This window comes from Xiphias gladius, chromosome 7, assembly GCF_016859285.1.
Source record: "Xiphias gladius isolate SHS-SW01 ecotype Sanya breed wild chromosome 7, ASM1685928v1, whole genome shotgun sequence".
Taxonomy (NCBI): domain Eukaryota; kingdom Metazoa; phylum Chordata; class Actinopteri; order Istiophoriformes; family Xiphiidae; genus Xiphias; species Xiphias gladius.
Genome location: NC_053406.1, coordinates 27,115,638 through 27,136,487, shown reverse-complemented (window position 1 = coordinate 27,136,487; position 20,850 = coordinate 27,115,638). Strand labels below are relative to the sequence as shown.

The window sequence follows — 20,850 nt, the reverse complement described above, 5'->3', positions numbered from 1 at the left end:
ATATGTTTTTGTATCAAAAACCATTAAAAAAATGAAGCCAAAGTTTTCAAAAGATAAGTATGTGAACACAAGCATCCGTCTGTCTGGATCAACTTGAACATAAAACTGGAGAAATTCAGGAAGTCTCTGATCAAAGAAAAAGAAAGCAACATTCTGGATCTGACATGTGACACGTTTCAGTCAGTAAAAGTACAGAGCTTCATTAACCCGGCCTTACTCAGGATGTGTCATGTACCTGTACACAAACATGTAAGTCTATGGGTATTTGTGTGTGTGTGTTTGTGTGTGTTGAGTGTTTGTAGATCTGTAGGAGGAGGAAGGAGGAGGAGGTGAGGGAGGATGAGGAATAAAGGGGAGCAGAAGGAGGACAGCACCACACTCATTGCCATGGTAACCAAGCCAGAGGACAACTATGGCAGCATCACCATGGTAACAGCACTTTGAGTATAAGCTGATCAATAACAAAACCGATTGACTTTTCTACCAGAAAAGAGAAGGACATTTAAAATAACTATGAACATGTGTAACGTGGAGTCCCTCAGGGAAGCGTCCTGGAGCCACTCATGTGTTATACACACTAGTATATCACAAACTAATATTATATGTTATTTATTTTACATATATATTATTTTTCACATTATGCTTGATACCTCATACCAATTGATCTACACAAGCACAAAAAAAAAAAAAAAATATATATATATATATATATATATATATATATATTTTCTACTCATCTATCCTGTTCTTATCTACCTCTCTGCTGTGTGAATTTCCCTCCTGGGGTCAATAAAGTTTAATCTTATCTTTATAAAAAGCTAAGATAACCAGTAATAAAATAATCAGTATAAGAGTTAAAACATAGATCATCCCATGGAGGTGAGATTTATTTGGTTCACGCTACCTTTATGTTTTCTGGAAATCAACATGAACTTTGACTGAAGTAATTTATCGCGTGTTTTCTCTAATTAGAACCAGATTACAGAGTTCTGTCCAGGAAACTTTCTAGGAAATTATCGGGAAAATACTGACCTAAAATATTATTATATTATTATTGTCCAAGAAGAAGGGCTAAATGCTGTTTGACAGCTTCTCCACACAGGTGGAAATCCCAGACTGAATCCCTGAAAAGCTGAGCCTGAAAACACACAATCAACCTTAAAAAAAACTGCACGTTTTTAATGACAGAATATAAAATCCCCTAAAGTCCTTAAAACCCTCACATACCCACACCCTGCAGTCCTGGCTCCAGGTCATGTTTAGCATAGCCTAGCACAAAGACTGTAAACACTTGGAAAGTGTTAGCCGAGCTATAACTAAAGAAATAAATGGCATGAAATTTTGTCCAGAATGGAAACACTGGGAGAGCAGAGAACAGCAGCTTCACTGTTTTGGTCTCTCAGCTGCTTTATAATGAAACTCAGTGAATGATTGTTTTACTGCGGCGGCAGCGGGAAACAGGAAGTGTGTGTGAGGTGAGACAGAGTGGCTCCACGCAGTTTAACATCGACTGAGTGATGAGACATTAGAGAGCAGTAGATGTTTGTTCACCTCTTCCTCTCATCACATCGCTTGTCGTCAGTCTCATTAACAACAATGGAGACATGAAACAACAGGAAGAGTCAAATCTGCACTGGTTACCAATAAGAAACACTGATGACGCGGGGAAATAAATAACCTCCTGGGTCGCTGATCCCGAAATGAAAAACAATTTTACACCGTTCGTTGTTCTTCTTCTCGCCTGGACCGGAGCCTTACCGCTGCGGTCCACCCTCACCGCCCTCTTCGCGTCGTGATCGGCCGCAGCAGGCAGATGTTTTCAGAGAAACGGCTGTAAAAAGCCACCGTCCACCACCTGCTCAGCAGCAAACAGCAGACAGACCCAGTCAGAGACCAGCCGGTGAACACAGTGGAGCATCTAGCAGCTAAAGAGCCTGAGGTTTATAGAACTTATAAACTCATTTTACATCAGCACAACATACAGAACAAGATAGAAAATGTGCCAACAGGAAAAACAAAACACAAGATACAAACATACGTCTGTTATATTTTGCTAATAACATCTGATACAACTGCCTGAAAAGATAGCAGGAGAAAGAAGCCACAACAAAAAAACACGCATGTTTTTGTTCGGGAGGGAGTCACAAAGAAATCCCTGCAAAAAAAAGTTCATATTTATTATTACCTCGTCGATCGACACAAAACAGGTGAAAAACGTCAGCCAGTGAGGTGAGGGAACAAAAGTAGAGGTGATCATCTCTTAATTCTGTACGATCCTTCATTTGTGATGAACTGTGAGATTATTCTCTCTTCTTCTTTGACTAAAAATCAGTCTCCAGGACTCAGAATCCATCTGAGAGGTGAACACGAAGGTTAAATATTTTACCTGTGCTCAATTATTTCCCAGAATGCAACTGGTAAGCCTCAGGACAGGAACGTGTTCAGTGACGGATCGACTCGAGTCGGTGAGTAAAACAAACAATGTGCCGCGGAGTCGGTATTACCTGAGAGAACAGGAAGACATTCAGAGAGCAAACAGTGAGGAGGAGCAGACTGATGAGTCGTCAGCAGGTGACCTCTAGCCTTTAACACACCTGGACAGGTGTGACAGCAGAGAGTCTGAGAGCAGGAACAAATACTTGAAGAACTAGACTGGCTACGAGAGAGAGAAGAAGTCAAGTAATTAACAAGCACTGGTGGGATATGAATCCCTGGGATATCATATCCCTGATATGAATCCCTCCTCAGAGGAGCGAGGAGCTTAGTGCATCATGGGAGTTGCCCGGCAGTCTAGACCTATAGCAGCAGAACTAGGGGATGGTTCAGGTCTCACCTGAGCCAGTCCGGACTATAAGCTTCATCAAAAAGTTAGGTTTTAAGACTACTCTTAACCGTGGAGAGGGCGTCTGCCTCCTGGACCCAAACTGGAAGAAGGTTCCACAGTAGAGGAGCCTGGAAACTGAAGGCTCTGGCCTCCCATTCTACTTGTGGAGACTCTAGGAACCACAAGCAAGCCTGCGTTCTGGGAGCAGTGTTCTAGTGGGGTAATAGGTACTATGAGGTCTTTAAGATATGATGGTGCCTGACCATTGAGGGCTTTGTAGGGGAGGAGGAGGACTTTAATTCTATTCTGGATTTTACCGGGAGCCAATGCAGAGAAGCAAACACAGGAGAAATGTGATCTCTTTTCCTAGTTCCTGTCAGTACTGGCACTGCAGCATTCTGGATCAGCTGGAGAGTATTTAGAGACTTGTTGGGACAACCTGATAATAAGGAGTTGCAATAATCCAGCCTAGAAGTAACAGAAGCATGGACTAGTTCTTCTGCATCTTTTTCAGAAAGGATGTGTCTGAGTTTTGCAGTGTTACGTAGGTGAAAAGAGCCAGAGCTTGAAGTTTGTTCTATGTGGGAGTTAAAGGCAGAATGATGATGAAAATATCTGGGGAGTAGAAGCAGGAGAAAGTAAAACTGTGTCACTGATGTTCAGTGTCCGTGATTAAGTATTGATCAGGAAGAAGGAAGTTACTAACATACACCAAGCACTTTATTAGGGACGCCTGTACACCTGCTTATCCATGCAGTTATCCAATCAGCCAATCACGTGGCAGCAGATCTGTGGATATAAATGCCTTCTTGATAATAGATCATCATTATCCTGCAGGAAGTAGCCATCAGAAGTTGGTAAAGTGTGGCCATGGAGGGAAGCACATGGTCAACAACAACACTCAGACAGGCTGTGGTGTTCAGACCGTGACTGGTTGGTATAAAGGGACCAAAGTGGAGCCAAGAAAACATTCCTCACACCGTTACACCACCACCACCACCAGCCTGGACTGTTGACATGAGGCAGGTTGGGTCCATGGATTCATGCTGTTGACACCAGATTCTGACCCGACCACCTGCTGCCTCAGCAGAAACCCAGATCCATCAGACCAGGCCACGTCTTTCCAGTCTTCAACTGTCCAGTGTTGGTGAGTCTGTGTCCACTGCAGCCTCAGGTTCCTGTTCTTGGCTGACAGGACTGGAACCAGACGTGGTCGTCTGCTGTTGTAGTTCATCCACCTCAAGGTTGGACGTGTTGTTCATCCTGAGATGCTTCTCTGCTCACCACAGTCGTAAAGACTGGTTACATGAGTTACCGTAGCTTCTGTCAGCGCCAACCAGTCTGGCCAGTCTCCTCTGACCTTTCTCATCAACAAGGTATTTCTGTCCAAAGAACTGCAGAAAAACAACTGCATGGATAAGAAGGTGTACAGGTGTCCCTAATAAAGTGCTTGGTGTATGTTAGTAACTTCCTTCTTCCTGACCAATACTATAACATCACTGACTAATAAATCAGTATTCAGCACTGTGACATCAGCAGCCAATAGCAGATTGTTTACTTTTTCCCGTTGGACAGATTTTGTGTTGGTGTGGGAGGAGCCTCGGAGCTCACAGACGGAGGACAGTACAGTTGTTAACCCTGCCCGCCTGAAGTGGAGGGAGGAGTTTCTGAGCAGACTGGGACGCTCCGGACTGCTGCAGGAACAGGTGAGCAAAACCATCGCACCTTAAAAATACATCTGAGCTTCAAACATCCCAACTCAGAAAGTCAGCTACTGATTCAATTTCTAAGGCTCTACCTGAATCAGAATTCCCCAGATTCTACTTGTTTTCAGATAGGTAGGGTGTTAGGCTCCGGTGTCCCTCAGGGATCGTGGGGACTTGAAGTTGGGTGTTGTCTGTTTAACCATGACAAGAAACATAACGTTTATGCATTATGTGACCCAGTGGGAGCATATATAGAGGGAAAGGAAGTGGATCCAGACCTGGAACCTTGTGGGACTCCACAAGTGACATGAGCAGTGGAGGATGAAGGGTCACCAACTAATCCTGAAAAGGTTCTGTTGGACTTGCTTTAATTAGTTCCTCTGTGTGTCTCTCTACAGAAGGAAGTCCTGCAGACAAAGACGAGGATTTGTTTTGTCCTCCTCAGTGCTCCGTGGAGCGTCCTCTGTTATTACGCTGAGGAGATCAGTCTGAGAGTCCCACTGCAGGTAAAACACCCCGTCCTCCGCTGCTATCCTAACGCAGACCAGCGTCCTCACCTGTGTCCCCTGTGTCCTCTGTTCTCCTGCAGGCGGTCACCACTCCATTCATTACCTGGTCTGAACAGATCCTGTCCCGGCTGTCCCTCCCCAACCCTCTGTCCCAGGATGTCCCCAACCCGCCACCTGAATACTACACCTGCCAGTTCAGGACCAACAAGCTGCAGAGGTGATCAACATCACAAACAGACCACTGTCCTATTTGTTTTATTTCATCAATTTATCAAAAGTTATTCAGAATACAGATTCGTTAAGAAATATAAACATGTCGTCAAATGTCGTGTGGTTGTCTAAACTAGAAAAGTCTGATGATAAGAAAAAGTTCATTTACATTAATGACATTATTGTTCATGTGGTCACTGATGAAAAAAAAATGTATTTTAAACATTTGAAATTGTTGAAATACTGAAAGATGTTGAAGTGGCAGACAAAATGGAAGGGCTAAAAGAAGTTCAAGTTTAAGCAGTGTGAGGAGTTGAAGTGTCAGTCGGAGTGATTTGTTTATGGGCAGTGGGAGTTATATGGCTCGGAAAAGCTGCAGTTTTTTTTTGTTTCTGTTCAAAGGTGAAGGTGTGAGACCTGAAAGGATTTGAAGTGTTAGTTAGAGTGTAAGTGCTAAAAGGAGTTCCAGTGCGACTTGAGGTGTTATCGCTCCACTCAGTTAAAGAATAAGAGCTGGGAGGCAGGTAATGGGTCCAGTCTAAAACCATTAAATCCAGCCCAAGTATTACGTGTTTTCTGTCTGCAGGTTTCTAGGCAGCGACGACAAAGACACGTTTTTCAATACGACTCAGAGACACCAGGTGGTGAGTTCAGAAACCTCAACATCTCTCGGTCTGTGTGGACATTAGCCGTTTAGTTTTTAATCTTTAGAAATGAATGAAGAGAAGAGACTTTCTGACAGGAGAAAAATAAAGGCTGCAAAAAAAGGATGAGAATTTTCTTGTTTGTTTTTCTGTAGGTTATAAACAGAGAAAATGACTGTGTTTCCCTGTTTCCATCCTGAGATGGGTAATAACTGTTATTTCTTATATCCACAAAACAAAACAAAAAACAGATATAACGCTTCATTTTGGTTTTTATTAATTAGATTAAATGTGGCAAGACAACACTGAAAGACTAACTATTGATGTTTTTTTTGACTGAATTGAATTAAATAATCAAATGTAAAGACGATTCATGGACCAACAATCTTAACTTTTTATTAATCTGACAAACAAAAAGAAAAGTGAATTCACTTTTCCATTTTCTCAGATATTAATCAACTCTTCTGAGCCTTTGATATCAGTCTATCGTGTTTGGAAATTTTCCAAAACAGCGTCAGTGAACTGGATTCAATGAGAGTTGCAGAAATCAAATAATCAGATTCTGGTCCTGGTCTGAAAAGGATTTCTAGAGTCTGGATGGAGGCGTGGTCCCGCCAGACTCCTCTGATTGATACAGGATGTTTCAGTCAGCAGACGGATGCTGCAGGCGGCGACGCCTCCTCCTCAAACAACATCTAAAAACACACACACGCCCCCTCAAATACACACACCCTTAAACATGCAGTTTTTATGGGAAGTTTCCAGTATCACAGCAAAAGTACTTCCTGTAGTTCCAGTATCACAGTAAAAGTACTTCCTGTAGTCCCAGTATCACAGTAAAAGTACTTCTTGTAGTCCCAGTATCACAGCAAAAGTACTTCCTGTAGTCCCAGTATCACAGTAAAAGTACTTCTTGTAGTCCCAGTATCACAGTAAAAGTACTTCTTGTAGTCCCAGTATCACAGTAAAAGTACTTCCTGTAGTTCTAGTATCACAGTAAAAGTACTTCCTGTAGTCCCAGTATCACAGTAAAAGTACTTCGTGTAGTTAAAGTATCACAGTAAAAGTGCTTCCTTTAGTCCCAGTATCACAGTAAAAGTACTTCAGTATCACAGTAAAAGTACTTCATGTAGTCACAGTATCACAGTAAAAGTACTTCCTGTAGTCCCAGTATCACACTAAAAGTACTTCATGTAGTCACAGTATCACAGTAAAAGTACTTCCTGTAGTTCCAGTATCAAAGTAAAAGTACTTCATTGTGCAGGGACCTGTCTCCTGTGACTGGTCTCTGATTCTCTCTGACGTGATCAGATCATTGATCCTGAGTCACGGAGGCTTCAGCAGCATTTTACTGGTGGAGCTGCTGCAGGTTGAGCTGCTTTTAGCTACGTCAGAGACAGGGAGAGAGTTCAGTCCACCAGGTCCCAACCTGGGGGTCGCACCCCTCCAGAGGGTCACCAGGTAAACCTGCTTTTAAATACTTTATTTACAGGTAGATAGTTTAGTCCTTCAGGGATCGGTGCCCCTGTTTTTTTAAGCGGTAACAAGACAAAAAGGTTGGTTTAATGTTTAGTGGATCTTTTTTATAAATTTATCATATGTTGTTTTTTTTTATGTAAAGCCATAATCTGAAAGTAACCAGTAACTATCAAATAAATGTAGTTCAGTAAAAAGTACAATACTTTCTTTTGAAATGTAGTGGAGTAAAAGTATAAACACAGTTGTAATGAAATATGAGCAACAATATTATAACTGTGTCAACATTACTGAGTCAGCCTTTCATCCTCATTGATTCGTTAGTTTGAACCATTTTCTTCTTTTACATGTTTACAGAGGAGTTAATTCTAAGTGACTTAAAAACACAAAGTAACATAAATGTAATTTTAGCAAAACATTGAAACCAGCAAAATCCTCCCATTGATTAGTTCAGCAGCTACGGACTAAGTAGCTAATTCTCCTGCTTTTTCAACAAAATCGCTTTAACAGCAGTTTTACAAAGGAACCAAGAACAAGCAGATATGCTCCAAATATCACACTACAACACTTTCAAGGAGCAGTACCTCGACTTGCCGGTAGATGTCAGTAACTTACCTGATGGAAACAAAGCCATGGTGGGTGTTTTTAGGCTGATTTTAAACTCAAAATACATTTAAATTTGTCTACATTTGGGACTAAAAAAATCAATAAATAAAAAATGATCAGTTATTTCTCCACCAGGTTTTTATCCATAGCATATAGCTCTTCAAGTTGGAAAATAAAACAATAACTATTTTATGGGTCTGTAATTTCCTATAAACAAAAATTAAAGTCACCCATTTAATATTTTGGTGTTGGTTATAAAGGTTACAAAATTAATTCAATGACTGCAATTTAATTTTAAAAAATCCAAAAATGTGAAGTTAGGAACTTGCGGAGTCCCTCAGGGAGGCGTCCTGGAGTCTCTATGCTTCTATTAAACCTGATACAGATTTAAAGGTACAGCCCCACGTTTAGTAAATGCTCTTGTTCGCTGTTTTCTCCAGAATTAGGTTAGAATATTGATAAGCAGATTCAACCAGTTGATAACCAGTTTTTCTGACATTGGTCCAGGAAGTGGTTAGCCTGGCTTAGCACAAAGACTGAAAGCGGGGGGCAACTGCTAGCCTAGCTCCTTCATAGCCCCAGTAAACCCCAGGGACATATTTCACTTTGTCATAAACACTAAGGTAAGGAACCATCAATGAAAATATAAGTATTAGGTTATAGAAGTTAGTGGACCAGCAGCTAAACTGGAAGTGACATCAGGACTGGATCTAGAGTAGTCCCTGCAGTGACTGTTTCCTGTCCTTCCAGCTGTACGAGATTCTGGCCAGGACTCCATATGGTTCGGCGAAGAAGGGGGAAGTGGGAATCGACCGACTGCTGAGTGAGCAGGTCTTCACCGCTGCCTACCCGCTGCATGAGGCGAGTTCCTAAGCCATACCTTTAAAAACCAGAACATCTGGTCTGAGATTACTTCAGCACCACTGAGAAACTCTTATTCCTGTTTCCGTGCAGACCTACATGCAGATGTAGGATATGATAATCAGGCTATCTGGTAAAATTCAGACATTTAAAGATGCAATGGCCATATCAAGGCTTTGATAAGAGCACCACATGAGTACAAACTGAAAATAAACTTTATTCTACTTTTACATTGTGTGTTTGCAGGGTGGTTTTCAGCTGCCAACCCCCCCGGTGCCCCCCAAGTCTTTAAGTCTGAGACAGATACTATATGCGTACTGGGCCAGGTGGTCCTGCTGGAGATGCTACCAACCTCTGGACCACATCAGGGAATACTTTGGGGAGAAGATAGCGCTTTACTTTGCCTGGCTCGGTAACTTTAGCATCAACACTACTAACTAACTACTACTAACTGTTTCAACGATTACTGCTTCTGACATTTGATATAAACATATTGGTTTCTATAGTAACTTTATCTGACTGTAGGTTTCTATAGTAACTGTTTCTGACCGTTGGTTTCTACAGTAACTGTTTCTGACCGTAGGTTTCTATAGTAACTGTTTCTGACCGTTGGTTACTATAGTAACTGTTTCTGACCGTAGGTTTCTATAGTAACTGTTTCTGACCGTAGGTTTCTATAGTAACAGTTTCTGACCGTTGGTTTCTATAGTAACTGTTTCTGACCGTAGGTTTCTATAGTAACTGTTTCTGACCGTAGGTTTCTATAGTAACAGTTTCTGACCGTTGGTTTCTATAGTAACTGTTTCTGACCGTAGGTTTCTATAGTAACTGTTTCTGACCGTAGGTTTCTATAGTAACTGTTTCTGACCGTAGGTTTCTATAGTAACTGTTTCTGACCATAGGTTTCTATAGTAACAGTTTCTGACCGTTGGTTTCTATAGTAACTGTTTCTGACCGTAGGTTTCTATAGTAACAGTTTCTGACCATAGGTTTCTATAGTAACAGTTTCTGACCGTTGGTTTCTATAGTAACTGTTTCTGACCGTAGGTTTCTATAGTAACTGTTTCTGACCGTTGGTTTCTATAGTAACAGTTTCTGACCGTAGGTTTCTATAGTAAAAGTTTCTGACCGTTGGTTTCTATAGTAACTGTTTCTGACCGTAGGTTTCTACACTTGCTGGCTGTTACCGGCGTCTCTCACGGGGACTGTGATCTTTCTGTTCGGGTTTTGGCTCATGGCCACTGATGTTCCAGCGTAAGTAAAACTCTGACTGCGTCCAACGTTAATGTCAGATAGTTTGTTATTAAACATCAGATCATAACCTTGAGGTGATCGACAAGTCATTCAGAAAACAATTCTTATTGGAATCTGTGTGTGTGTGTGTGTGTGTGTGTGTGTGTGTGTGTGTGTGTGTGTGTGCTTGTGCTTGTCTTTGTAGGAAGGAAGTGTGTGACAGCGGAAACAGCTTCATCATGTGTCCTATCTGTAACATCTGCTCCTACTGGAACTACTCCAGCATCTGTGTCACATATAAGGTACCCGTCTCTCTGACCAGGGTCGGATCACAAATAATACATCGTCATACATTGTAGGTGGGCGTGTTACAGGCTAGAACATCATGGTCAACCACTTTCATTGTTTTCCTTTAAACACAGGACTCTTCCCCGTCATGATGCACCGACAGTCTGGGAGTCTTCCTCAGAGGAAACGTATTGTTTTCCAGAACATGTAGATTTTCAATTCGCCAGCTAAAACTTCCTACCAAGTCTTTTTTTAAATTTGAATTCACCTTTCTGGACACGTTGAAGATCCTTTGATCATCATGTTTTCAGTCCATAATAGTGCACCTTCTTTTTTCATCACAGTGATGCATACAATAGCCACCTAAAGTTAAATAGCATCGCAGCGCCATATATACAGTGAAAGTCGAATTACAAATGCCGTCTCCTTTTTTCTTGTGGTTGTCGCATGGTAGAGGTGACTCTTTTGTTTGCAAAAATAATTGGAACTAAATAGTTAAAAATGTGGAATGAAAGGGAAAAGGTGAACAAAACATGATTAAAGGGGTTTGCGTGATTGCAGAGAGGCTTACATGGCTCTGCCTTCACACATAATAAAGTCAGATAAGATATTACAGAATACAGATGCACCGAGCTGTTGACCCGCAGCCACTGCAGGTTATTTCCACAAGCCAGGAGATAACCTCAGTCTTGAGTGGCAATACACCAAAACGTCAAACCAGAGCCCGGCCTCTCTCCGACCACCCGCCTGTGTCTCTTTAGGCAGGTCTCCTGTTTGATAACGGAGGAACAGTGTTTCTCAGTGTCTTCATGTCTCTGTGGGCCGTCACCTTCCTGGAGTACTGGAAGAGAACCTGTTCGGCTCTGTCTCACCACTGGGACTGCTCCGACTTCCAGGAAATCGAGGTACCGGTCTCTAACCTGTCGCACGATATGAACTAGTAACAGGATTGTAAGGTTTCTAAACTTAAGGGTCACTCAACCATTGAGTGTAGAATGGTTACAAAGACAAGCAGGAATCTCCATCCTCAACTTTTTCTGTTAAAAGGAAATTATGCTTTTATTATATAATCTAATATTTCCCATTAACTATATGATTTTATACCAGTGGTTCTTAGCCTGGTGGTCGGGCCCCTTGGGGGGTCATGGGGGTGTCGCTGAAGGGAGTTGAAGTTAATGGATTGATTTCCGGGTTATTTTTTATATCCTAATGGCAACACTCCTGAGACTAACTCCTGATTGCACGCACAACTTCACCAGCGTGGTACGTCACAGAAACGCAAACAAAAAGAAAAAGAAAGAATCAAAGGAGAAAAAAAACAAAAGCAGGAAATAGGCTTCACTCAGACCTTGGACGGTGGGGATCCACCATGACCACCACCAGCTGCCATGGATTTTTTACTTTGTCTCCGCTGATGTCAGGGACAGATTATGAGACAATGGGTCCCTGAGCACAGACATGTAAAGGGCCCCCACCACTCCTGCAAACAAAGTGGCCTACGTCTGTTTGTAGCAGGCTGGATAGTCATTTATACTAGCTGGTCTGGCACAGCGGCCCCCAGACCCTTTGGGCCCCTAACCTGTGCTTCGTAGGCCCGTTCAGTAATCCATCCATGTTTGAGGTGGTACAATTTATTTTTCCTCAAGTCAGCAGCTGCAGGGATTGGTTTAAATGAAAGTGTGTTATCCTCCACAGGAGCGACCCCGTCCAGAGTTCACAGCCATGGCTCCAATGACCATGAGGAACCCGGTGACCGGAGCAGAGGAACCTTACTTTCCTGAAAACAAACGACTGAGCAGGACTTTGACTGGCTGCATGGTCATCATCATCATGGTGAGTGTACTGACCTCTGACCCTTAACCTCTGACTGCTCTGACACTGGGACAGTCTGGGTTTCGACCCCATCCATGGGGGATGACAACATGGAGCAATGGTCGGAGTTACCTGATTTTGAAGATAATGCTACAGGTGATTGTGATTTCACGACTAAACTGTTATCTGACTGGCTGACTGGAACACACACCTGGGCCCCCCACCCGTCCTACAAAAGTGCAAGACACCCAAACTGAACGCGACATACAATGATTACAAGCGACGGCTGCAGGCTAGTATTTATTTTGTGTCCCTTTCAGTGACTTTCACAGGTGAAGCAGAACACTCAGACTTTCAGACGTAAAAAAACTCAGAGATATCATTTGTGGTCGTTTTGCAATTGTGTCAGTTGTTTTGTATCTCTCTGGGTTTTGTTTGTCTCTTTGCAGCTGTATTGCGTCTCTTCATAGCTGTTTTGTTTAGATTTTAGTCATTTTGCATCCTTTTTGTAGTCTTTTCATGTCTCTTGATTCATTTTGTGTCCTCTGTTGTTATTTTGTCTCTCTTTGTAGTTTTATTGCATACTTTGTGGTCATTTTATCATTGAGATTTGTGATTGACTTCCTGACAAAAAATATTAACAGACACTTCATACAGAGGCTCAGGTCCAGAAGCCCTTTGTCTTTTTTGGTATCTGGGTCTGGGTCCAGTATTCCCATTCAGTAATCCATCCATGACTGGAGAGCAGGTGTGGTATGGAGGCAGAAATTTTAAAATCACATATCAGGACGTAATCACATATCAGGACATGAAACAACATATTCATAAAGGCTGTGTCTGGGAAGTAGCAGTAAGTTGTACTTCCTGTGTGCAGATTGCCGTGGTGTTGATGTTCCTCATCGCCATAATTCTGCATCGCACCATCTTCAGCATCATCCTCTACAAGTCTAACCCCAGTTTCTTCAGCTTCTCCGTGAGTACAGCACAACACAACACAACTCAAGTATTCCTGTGAATCTCTATAAGGTTTAATACAAAGAACAGAAGCTCCAGGACGCTTCCCTGAGGGACTCCACAGCTTACTGAATTCCCATTTCGTTTACTGTTTTTATATTTACCTGATTTAAAAAGTGAATTTTACTGTGTTTTCTCCCTCTCTCTCTCTCTCTCTCTCTCTCTGTGTGTGTGTGTGTGTGTGTGTGTGTGTGTGTGTGTGTGTGTGTGTGTGTGTGTGTGTGTGTGTGTGTGTGTGTTCAGGCTGGGAGGATAGCCAGTATTTCGGGATCAGTGTTGAACCTGTTGGTCATCCTCATGTTGTCCAAGGTTTACACCACACTGGCCCACATCCTCACCCGCTGGGGTGAGTCACACCTTCATCCTCACCCTCCACATCCTCAGTTTTAGCCTCAGACATTTAAAGAATTTCAGTCACGTTTTAGTTATTTGATTTTCAGTTTTAGTTTTATCTTTTTTTACTCTAGTCCATTAGCCATTTACGAAACCTTTAACGTGACCTTTAAGCAGATAATAACAGATAATGTTATTGTTTGGATTTTTAGTTTTTAGTTTTGCTTCTTTGCTTCTTTTTAGAAAAACTGTTGTCAAGGAATATTTTTCTTATACTTTTTGATGATACATTTAGTCCAGTATTTCTGGGTTTTAGGTGAGGTTATTTGAGTTTCTGGCTTGTGATTTAACAGCCTATTTACCTAATTATTAGGAACAACAGGCAGCCTGAAATGAACCAAAACAGCATTTTTACATTTAGGGATGTAGTTTCCAAACATTTGTCTGTTCTAAAGATGTTGTGAACACTTCCTGAAAATTCCTGAAAAAAACTAGGAATATTACACTGGACAAACACATTTGTGTGATGTTTGATCATGTTAATTATTGATATATTGAAAACTTAAAGTAAAAATTCTGGGGACATTATTGTATTAGTTTTCAATGTCTTGAAGGATTCAACAGATGAAATGAGTCAGTGTGTGTATTATGTGTGGTAGGAATGTTTGCGGTGTATAAAGTATGATCTGTAGGTGTGTTCAGTCAGATGATGTTAAAACGTTTCTCTCTGTGTGCTTCTGTCAGAGATGCATCGCACTCAGAGTAAATATGAAGACATGTTCATCCTCAAAGTTTTCATCTTCCAGTTTGTCAACTTCTACTCGTCTCCAGTTTACATCGCCTTCTTCAAAGGCAGGTGAGGTCTGCTGCAGCCAATCAGAACAGGCCTCCCAGGTTCATCGGCAGAGGCCCTTTTATTTACCTCATCCCAAATTCCCTTTTTATCTTATATCTACCCTCCCTTCTTATTTTATTTCTTACCCGTTTCCTGTCTCTCTTTGTTTCTCTCTCGGTATGTGGGTGATGTTATCGGTCGACTCCGATTGGCCGCTATAGAGGCACGTTCCCAGTTTTCACTTTCAAAATAAAAGGGATTCAATTAAAACCTAAAGTCAGGGAGTTTTCTCAGTCGGTTTGTGAATTTGTTGTAGAAGTGAAAAGCAGGAGGAGATGAGCCACAGCGCCTCCTGCAGGCCGATGATGGAAAAATCCAGCTGTTTTTTCACACAGTTCAAAACCACTTAAACCTCAGTGACCCGCTGATGGATCAGTTGCAGTACAACAAACTCCGTGTATACAGAATGCTGTGCAGCCAAACACTGCTCAAACCCAAAAAACTTTATTCAAGTTCTATTTGAGATCTCAAAGTTTCCAAAGAGGTCAAATGTGTGTGGTGAATATTTCCAGCTGTTGGATTGATGCAGACATAAAAACATGAAAACAGCAAAAGAACAACATGATGCACAGAATAGGTGACAACTGACGATCAGAGAACTATTTCTTTCCAACGTCAAAGCTGCTTCAGGGGAGAAAAGGTGAAAAGTGAACGTTAACAGCTGTTTGTTTGTTTGTGTCTGTTCAGGTTTGTCGGTTACCCTGGAAACTACAACACTCTGTTTGGAGTTCGCAACGAAGACGTGAGTCTGTCGCACTGTCTGAAAAGCTCAGTAACTTCATACGCCACGATTACCTGGAAACATCAGCTCATAAAGTAATGCTAAAATGTATAAAGACACGATTTTTGAATGACAAATTAAATTTGACTGACAGAAATGTTCAATGTAGCTACAATCTTCCCTAATGATATATGAAGAACAATACTAAGGACAAAGATAATTATATATTAATATCTACTCATCCATTCATGTATAAATAGATGGATTGATATAGATACAGTCGATTATAGATAAATAAGTATATAGTTTTGGTAGTCTAACAAAACATCGAAATCTTTATTATAAACGCTATAATTCTACTTAAAAATGATTTAGTTCAGTTAATAATAAGGATAATATTTATTGGCCCTGTTACTAACAAGGGAACAGTTCTTTACTGCCTTATCGACGTTTAGGGCTAGCATCTTTTTAGGACAATATTAAGGGTCAGTAAAACCGCAGATTAAGTTGAAATTGGCCAACAGGCTGATTTCATCTGTGCATCATGGACCAGTTTTATATTTATATTCGCTTTTCCGGGTGAAGCTATGCAACAACGACAGAAGTGAAAGCTCTTTATTTCTGGTTGCGTGTTACAGTGTGGAGCAGGTGGATGTCTTATTGAACTGGCTCAGGAGCTGCTGGTCATCATGGTGGGAAAACAGCTGGTCAATAACATCCAGGAGTTCATCGTCCCGTAAGCAAACACACACACACACACACACGCATAACAGAAATATAAAAACACATACAAACACTGGGAGGGAACAAGATTGTCTTCTCTCAAGATATTCCCACTAAAATAGGAACAGGTCATTGCCATATTCACACAAAACTTGTGGGAATGAGATAACGATAATAATATGGGAGAACATGAAAGTTGTGACGACAACATAGAGTAAAGTCTTTTGAGAACTTGTAAGAACAAGATATAAACTTGTAGGCAGGCCATAAAAATAACGCGTGAGAATGCGATACTCTCTTGTGAGAACAACTACTTGAGCAAAGGAGACAGAACTTGTGAGAACGTGATTGTAACTGTTGAGGGCGATATAACTTTTGATAACAAGATCACAACTTGTATTAATGTGATGGCAACGTGTGAGCACCATACAATAATTTGTAAGTTCGAGATAAGAACCTTTAGGAACAAGACGATACACAAAGTCATGTGACATGGATAAGAAAAGATGTCAGAGCATTTTGACTCTTCTGGCTTAAACTGATTAAACTGTTATTCGGCAGGAAGTTGAGGTCGTGGTGGCAGAAGAGGAGGATGAGTCCGCGGCTGAGGGAGGTGAAGGAGAAGGAAGGAGAGGAGGATCAGAGGGAGGAGGTCTCTCCCTGGGAGGCAGACTACCAGCTGCTGGTCTGTGAGGGACTCTTCAGCGAGTACCTGGAGATGGGTAAGTCCCGGCCTGTTGATGCTCCCCGGGCTGCGCGGTGGGTGGATGTGTAGTGTTTCATAGAAACCTGGTCCGTGACCCTTCACCGTTAATCCTCCTGGTCCTCCCCAGTGATTCAGTTTGGTTTCATCACCATCTTCGTGACGGCGTGTCCTCTCGCTCCTCTCTTCGCTCTCATTAATAACTGGGTGGAGATTCGATTGGACGCGCAGAAGTTTGTGACTGAGTATCGCCGCCCCGTGGTGGAGCGAGCTCAGGACATCGGCATCTGGCTCCCCATCCTGCAGTTCATCACACACATGGCTGTCCTCAGCAACGTAAGACTCTGTGATCCTGCATGTCTATCTTTGTGAGGACCAGTTAGCAGTGGTGGAAAGTAACTAAGTACATTTACTCAAGTACTATACTTCAGTACAGTTTAGAGGTACTTGTAATTTACTTGACTATTTCCATTTTATTCTACTTTATACTTCCTCTGCACTACATTCATGACAGCTGACAGTTTCAGTTACTAGTTACTTTCAAGATGAAGATTTTACACAATGGTTATTTTAACAAGTTTTTAAAACACCACACATACGGGTTTTTCATGCAGGACTTACTTACTTACAATGGAGTAATTATACTTTGCTGTATTGGTACGTATTTCTTCCAGCACTGCCACTTAGATATTAAAATCTTTTGAAAAAGTGACATCTTGTCACTTCTTCAGGAAGCCGTTTGAGCGTTAATCGGCGGCCAATAGAATCTGAACTTTTCCCAAACCTGCAATTTTAGGCTTTTCTCATAGCGTTCACCTCGTCCTTCCTGCCCCGTCTGTACTACGGCTACACCAGAGACAGCACATTGAGCGGCTTCATCAACTTCACTCTGGCAACATCACCACACAACTACAGCCAGCAACGCCAACACACGTCCTGCAGGTAGGCAACATCACTGCAGGTCCACGGGGCGCTTATGGTGCCAGAACGAGGTCTTCAGCCTGTCCAATGAATAAACTCTCTGTCAGTCATGTGACGATTTACAGTGGTTAATTTTATTTAACGTGGATACTTTTCGATCTTTGGTCGGAACAGAAACACTGCAGGTGTTAAACTGGTGATTGGTCTGTTTGAGCCAATCACGTCAAAGTTTGGGACACAGACTTTGTTAATTGTTCTGACTAATACAGCAGGAGAAGTGTTGAAAATGGATGATAATGATGTTAACTGTTGTTGATGATGCTGTTGTTCTTGTTCTCTGCAGGTATCGGGGTTTGAGGGATGAAAATGGTGAATACCTGCCAGAGTACTTTCACCTCCTCGCCATACGACTCAGTTTTGTCATCATCTTTGAGGTCAGTGTCTCTCGCACGTCAGATTAATTTAATGAGGTTTGTTGATGAAAAACATCAAGTGAGCGGAAAAGATTCACCTGGTCACGTGGTACACTACTGTTGCAAAAAGTGGTAGTGCTTTGGACATTTGCTCACCAAGAAGTAGCCTGCGATGTGCTGATCAGTTAACAAGTGAAGAAGGCTTAGGTTTGGGTTCTGGTGAGGTCTGCTGTGACTTGATGAAGGCTTTTCTTGTCTTTCTTCCTTAGCATGTGGTCTTCTTCATCGGCCGTCTGATCGACATGATGGTTCCTGACGTCCCCGAGGAGGTGGAGATGAAGATGAGGAGGGAGCACTACATGGTTAAAGAAGCACTGGCTGAGAACCAGGTACAGTGAAACTGATCAAAGTTAACAGACTTTCAACTGTGGTACGTATTTTTCTAGTTTATTCTAGTTTGGAATGACGTCAGTTCTGGTTGGTTGTGTTTCTGTACAATTCCAGTTTGACAGAGTGTATTTTAGGACATATAGTTTCAGTTAAAGTTTGGTTTGTTCCAGTGTTGTTTTCTGTGCTTCCAGTCTTTGGGGAAAACTATTATTCCTGGTGATAAGGACACCCTTTCCAGCGACCTGCGACAGCGTGTATCTAGACCATCACCACCGCTGCAGAGCGACTCCCACCCACCAAACCTGGAGGAGATCCCAGAGGAAACAGACACAGTAGACATCTCCTGAGATTAAAAAAAGTGAACTCCCTCTACCTCTGCATCCACATCTAAATAACTGAGCCTCTCCTTTTGGTCAACCTCCCTGACAAATCTACCAAACCACTGTGACACCTCTACAAGCTCTACAAGAACTGTGTTTAATCCTTAAAGGTCCTAAAAGAACTTTGCAAGACCTACAAGATGTAGCTCTAGACGACCATTGCTAGATCTACAACAACTACAAGACTCCTGCTAGATATCTAGAGGTTCTACCAGACATATCCTACAAGAGCACACCTAGTGGTCCAAAAGACATTGATGAGATCTCTACAGCTAGATCTTTACAAGAACTAAAAGACTTCTGGTAGCGTTCTTCAAAATCTACTTAAGTTGTGCTGAATCCTTACAGGTCCTACAACAGCGCTGAAAGTGGTCTATAAGACCAACGAGATGTCAGCAGAATCTTACAAGAGCAACAATACATAATCTAGATGTTTACAAGAAAGAGAAGACCTTTGCCAGACTGCAAAATGTACAACACCAATGCTAGACCTCTGCAAGATCTACAGGGGCTGAGTTGAACATATACACATCCTACAAGAGCTCTGCAAGAATCATTGTACATCTTGTAAAGGTCCAGCAAAAGTCTTCTTGATTTAATGCACATCTCATGCACATTTTGTAGGACCTGTAAGGATTCAACAGGACTGTAGTAGATCTTGAGGATGACTAGCATAGGTTTTGTCAAACTCGTACGGATTTCACAGACATCTTGTAGGTCTTGTAGACCACGTGGCCTACAAGATATCTACAAGACCTACCAGAATTGGTTTTAATCCTTACATGTCCTTCAAGAACTCTGTGATACGTCTACAAGATCTAAAAGATGTTGCCGAGACCTCTGTAAGAGCTACGAGACTCTATGGGATCTACAGGGGTTGTGTTAACCCTCTAGATGTCCTAACAAGAACCCTGCAAGAGGACCTCTGCCAGATCTTCATAAGGTTGACTAGTTTTCTATAAATGCTCTCAAAGTAAACATGACAATACCCCCAAGATCTGCAAGGGCTACAAGATGTCCTCAAAAACTCAACAGGGCCTAGGCCCTGGGTTGTTGATTTATTAAACTAATACACTGATCAGGCACAACATTAAAACCAGTTATGGGATATATATACAGTATATGTATATACTGTGTGTCTATATATAAATACATATATATATAAAACATTAAAACCGGTAACTGGTTTTAATGTTGTGGCTGATTGGTGTATATGACTGATGCAGAAACCTTTCAAAAACTCCATATGAAGCCTACAAAACCTTGGAGAGCACAAAAAGACCTGAAAATAGCTGTACAAGAGCAGTAAATGAGGCCCTTTAAGACCACTACAAGAACTACATTAGCCCTTCAAGAAGTCTTAAAGAGGTCCCAGATCACTACAAGACCCACAAGTGAACAGGGCTTCAGGAAATCCTTCTTTTGTGTTCAGCTGTTACTGATTCTCATTCAGAGACTCTGTTGTTGGATTAAATTATTACCTATTGAAAGGTCCTTGTACTATTTTGCGGTCTGTGTATGAAATTATTGGTGGAACAAATATTAGAAACACTTTTGAATGTTAGTCATGATTATATAATTTGTAGTTGATTTTCATTATGTCCAGACTCTATAAAAGCTCTCAGAACGAACATTAATTTACAAATTTGTCTGTCCTTTTACTGAGAAAACAGACTATTTTAATATCTAAACTGTGTTTGAAAAGTCATCGACATGGCAAATCACATGAAAAAGAGAGTCAACAAAGACCCCTGACCAGTTTTATATAATTTTTGATACGTTTATTGTTTTTTTACATATTATAACAGAAGTCTAAAGAAATATCTTGTTGATAAATTGATGTTGTTGACATGAATATATGATGTAAGTAAATTTCCTACAGGAGTCAGACATTTGTGTTTGTTGATTTAACAGCTGTTCATGCTGGAGAAACGGAAACTTCTTCACACACTCACTCATATATGACATGTCAATTTACAGTATCTGTGATTCTGCTTCACTAGAAACAAGAGCTAAAGCTAAAAGAGATTAGATTAGAGAAATACTGTCCAGAGCAAGAAACTGACCAGACTGTCAATACATTTGTTAAACTCCAGATATTTATTTTCTGAAGGTTATCATCCCCATTTGTTTCACCTCCTGGCCTTCCCTTTTGCATATATAAGGCCAAAATTTACTGTACCCCTAT

General features: G+C 41.5%; 1 protein-coding gene across 1 annotated transcript; it reads left to right on the top strand.

The window, feature by feature from the left end:
- The first annotated feature begins 337 nt into the window (after positions 1–337).
- ano7 (anoctamin 7) lies at positions 338–20,412 on the top strand. Its single transcript, XM_040130990.1, has 23 exons — positions 338–429; positions 2,408–2,465; positions 4,400–4,530; positions 4,929–5,036; positions 5,120–5,256; positions 5,836–5,893; positions 8,726–8,836; positions 9,083–9,248; positions 10,000–10,090; positions 10,275–10,371; positions 11,119–11,262; positions 12,053–12,190; positions 13,044–13,142; positions 13,427–13,529; positions 14,261–14,372; positions 15,099–15,153; positions 15,771–15,868; positions 16,417–16,577; positions 16,689–16,894; positions 17,355–17,500; positions 17,823–17,913; positions 18,162–18,281; positions 18,474–20,412. Exons 1-23 carry the CDS (start codon positions 340–342, stop codon positions 18,627–18,629), a joined length of 2,676 nt encoding a protein of 891 aa, XP_039986924.1. The 5' UTR covers positions 338–339; the 3' UTR covers positions 18,630–20,412.
- The last annotated feature ends 438 nt before the right edge of the window (positions 20,413–20,850 follow it).

Coding starts and splice junctions, on each gene's coding strand:
- ano7 (XM_040130990.1), top strand. CDS start 340: ATGAGGAATAAAGGGGAGCAGAAGGAGGACAGCACCACACTCATTGCC. Junction 15,154..15,770: donor TTGGAGTTCGCAACGAAGAC/GTGAGTCTGTCG, acceptor TGCGTGTTACAG/TGTGGAGCAGGTGGATGTCT. Junction 16,578..16,688: donor CAGCGAGTACCTGGAGATGG/GTAAGTCCCGGC, acceptor GGTCCTCCCCAG/TGATTCAGTTTGGTTTCATC.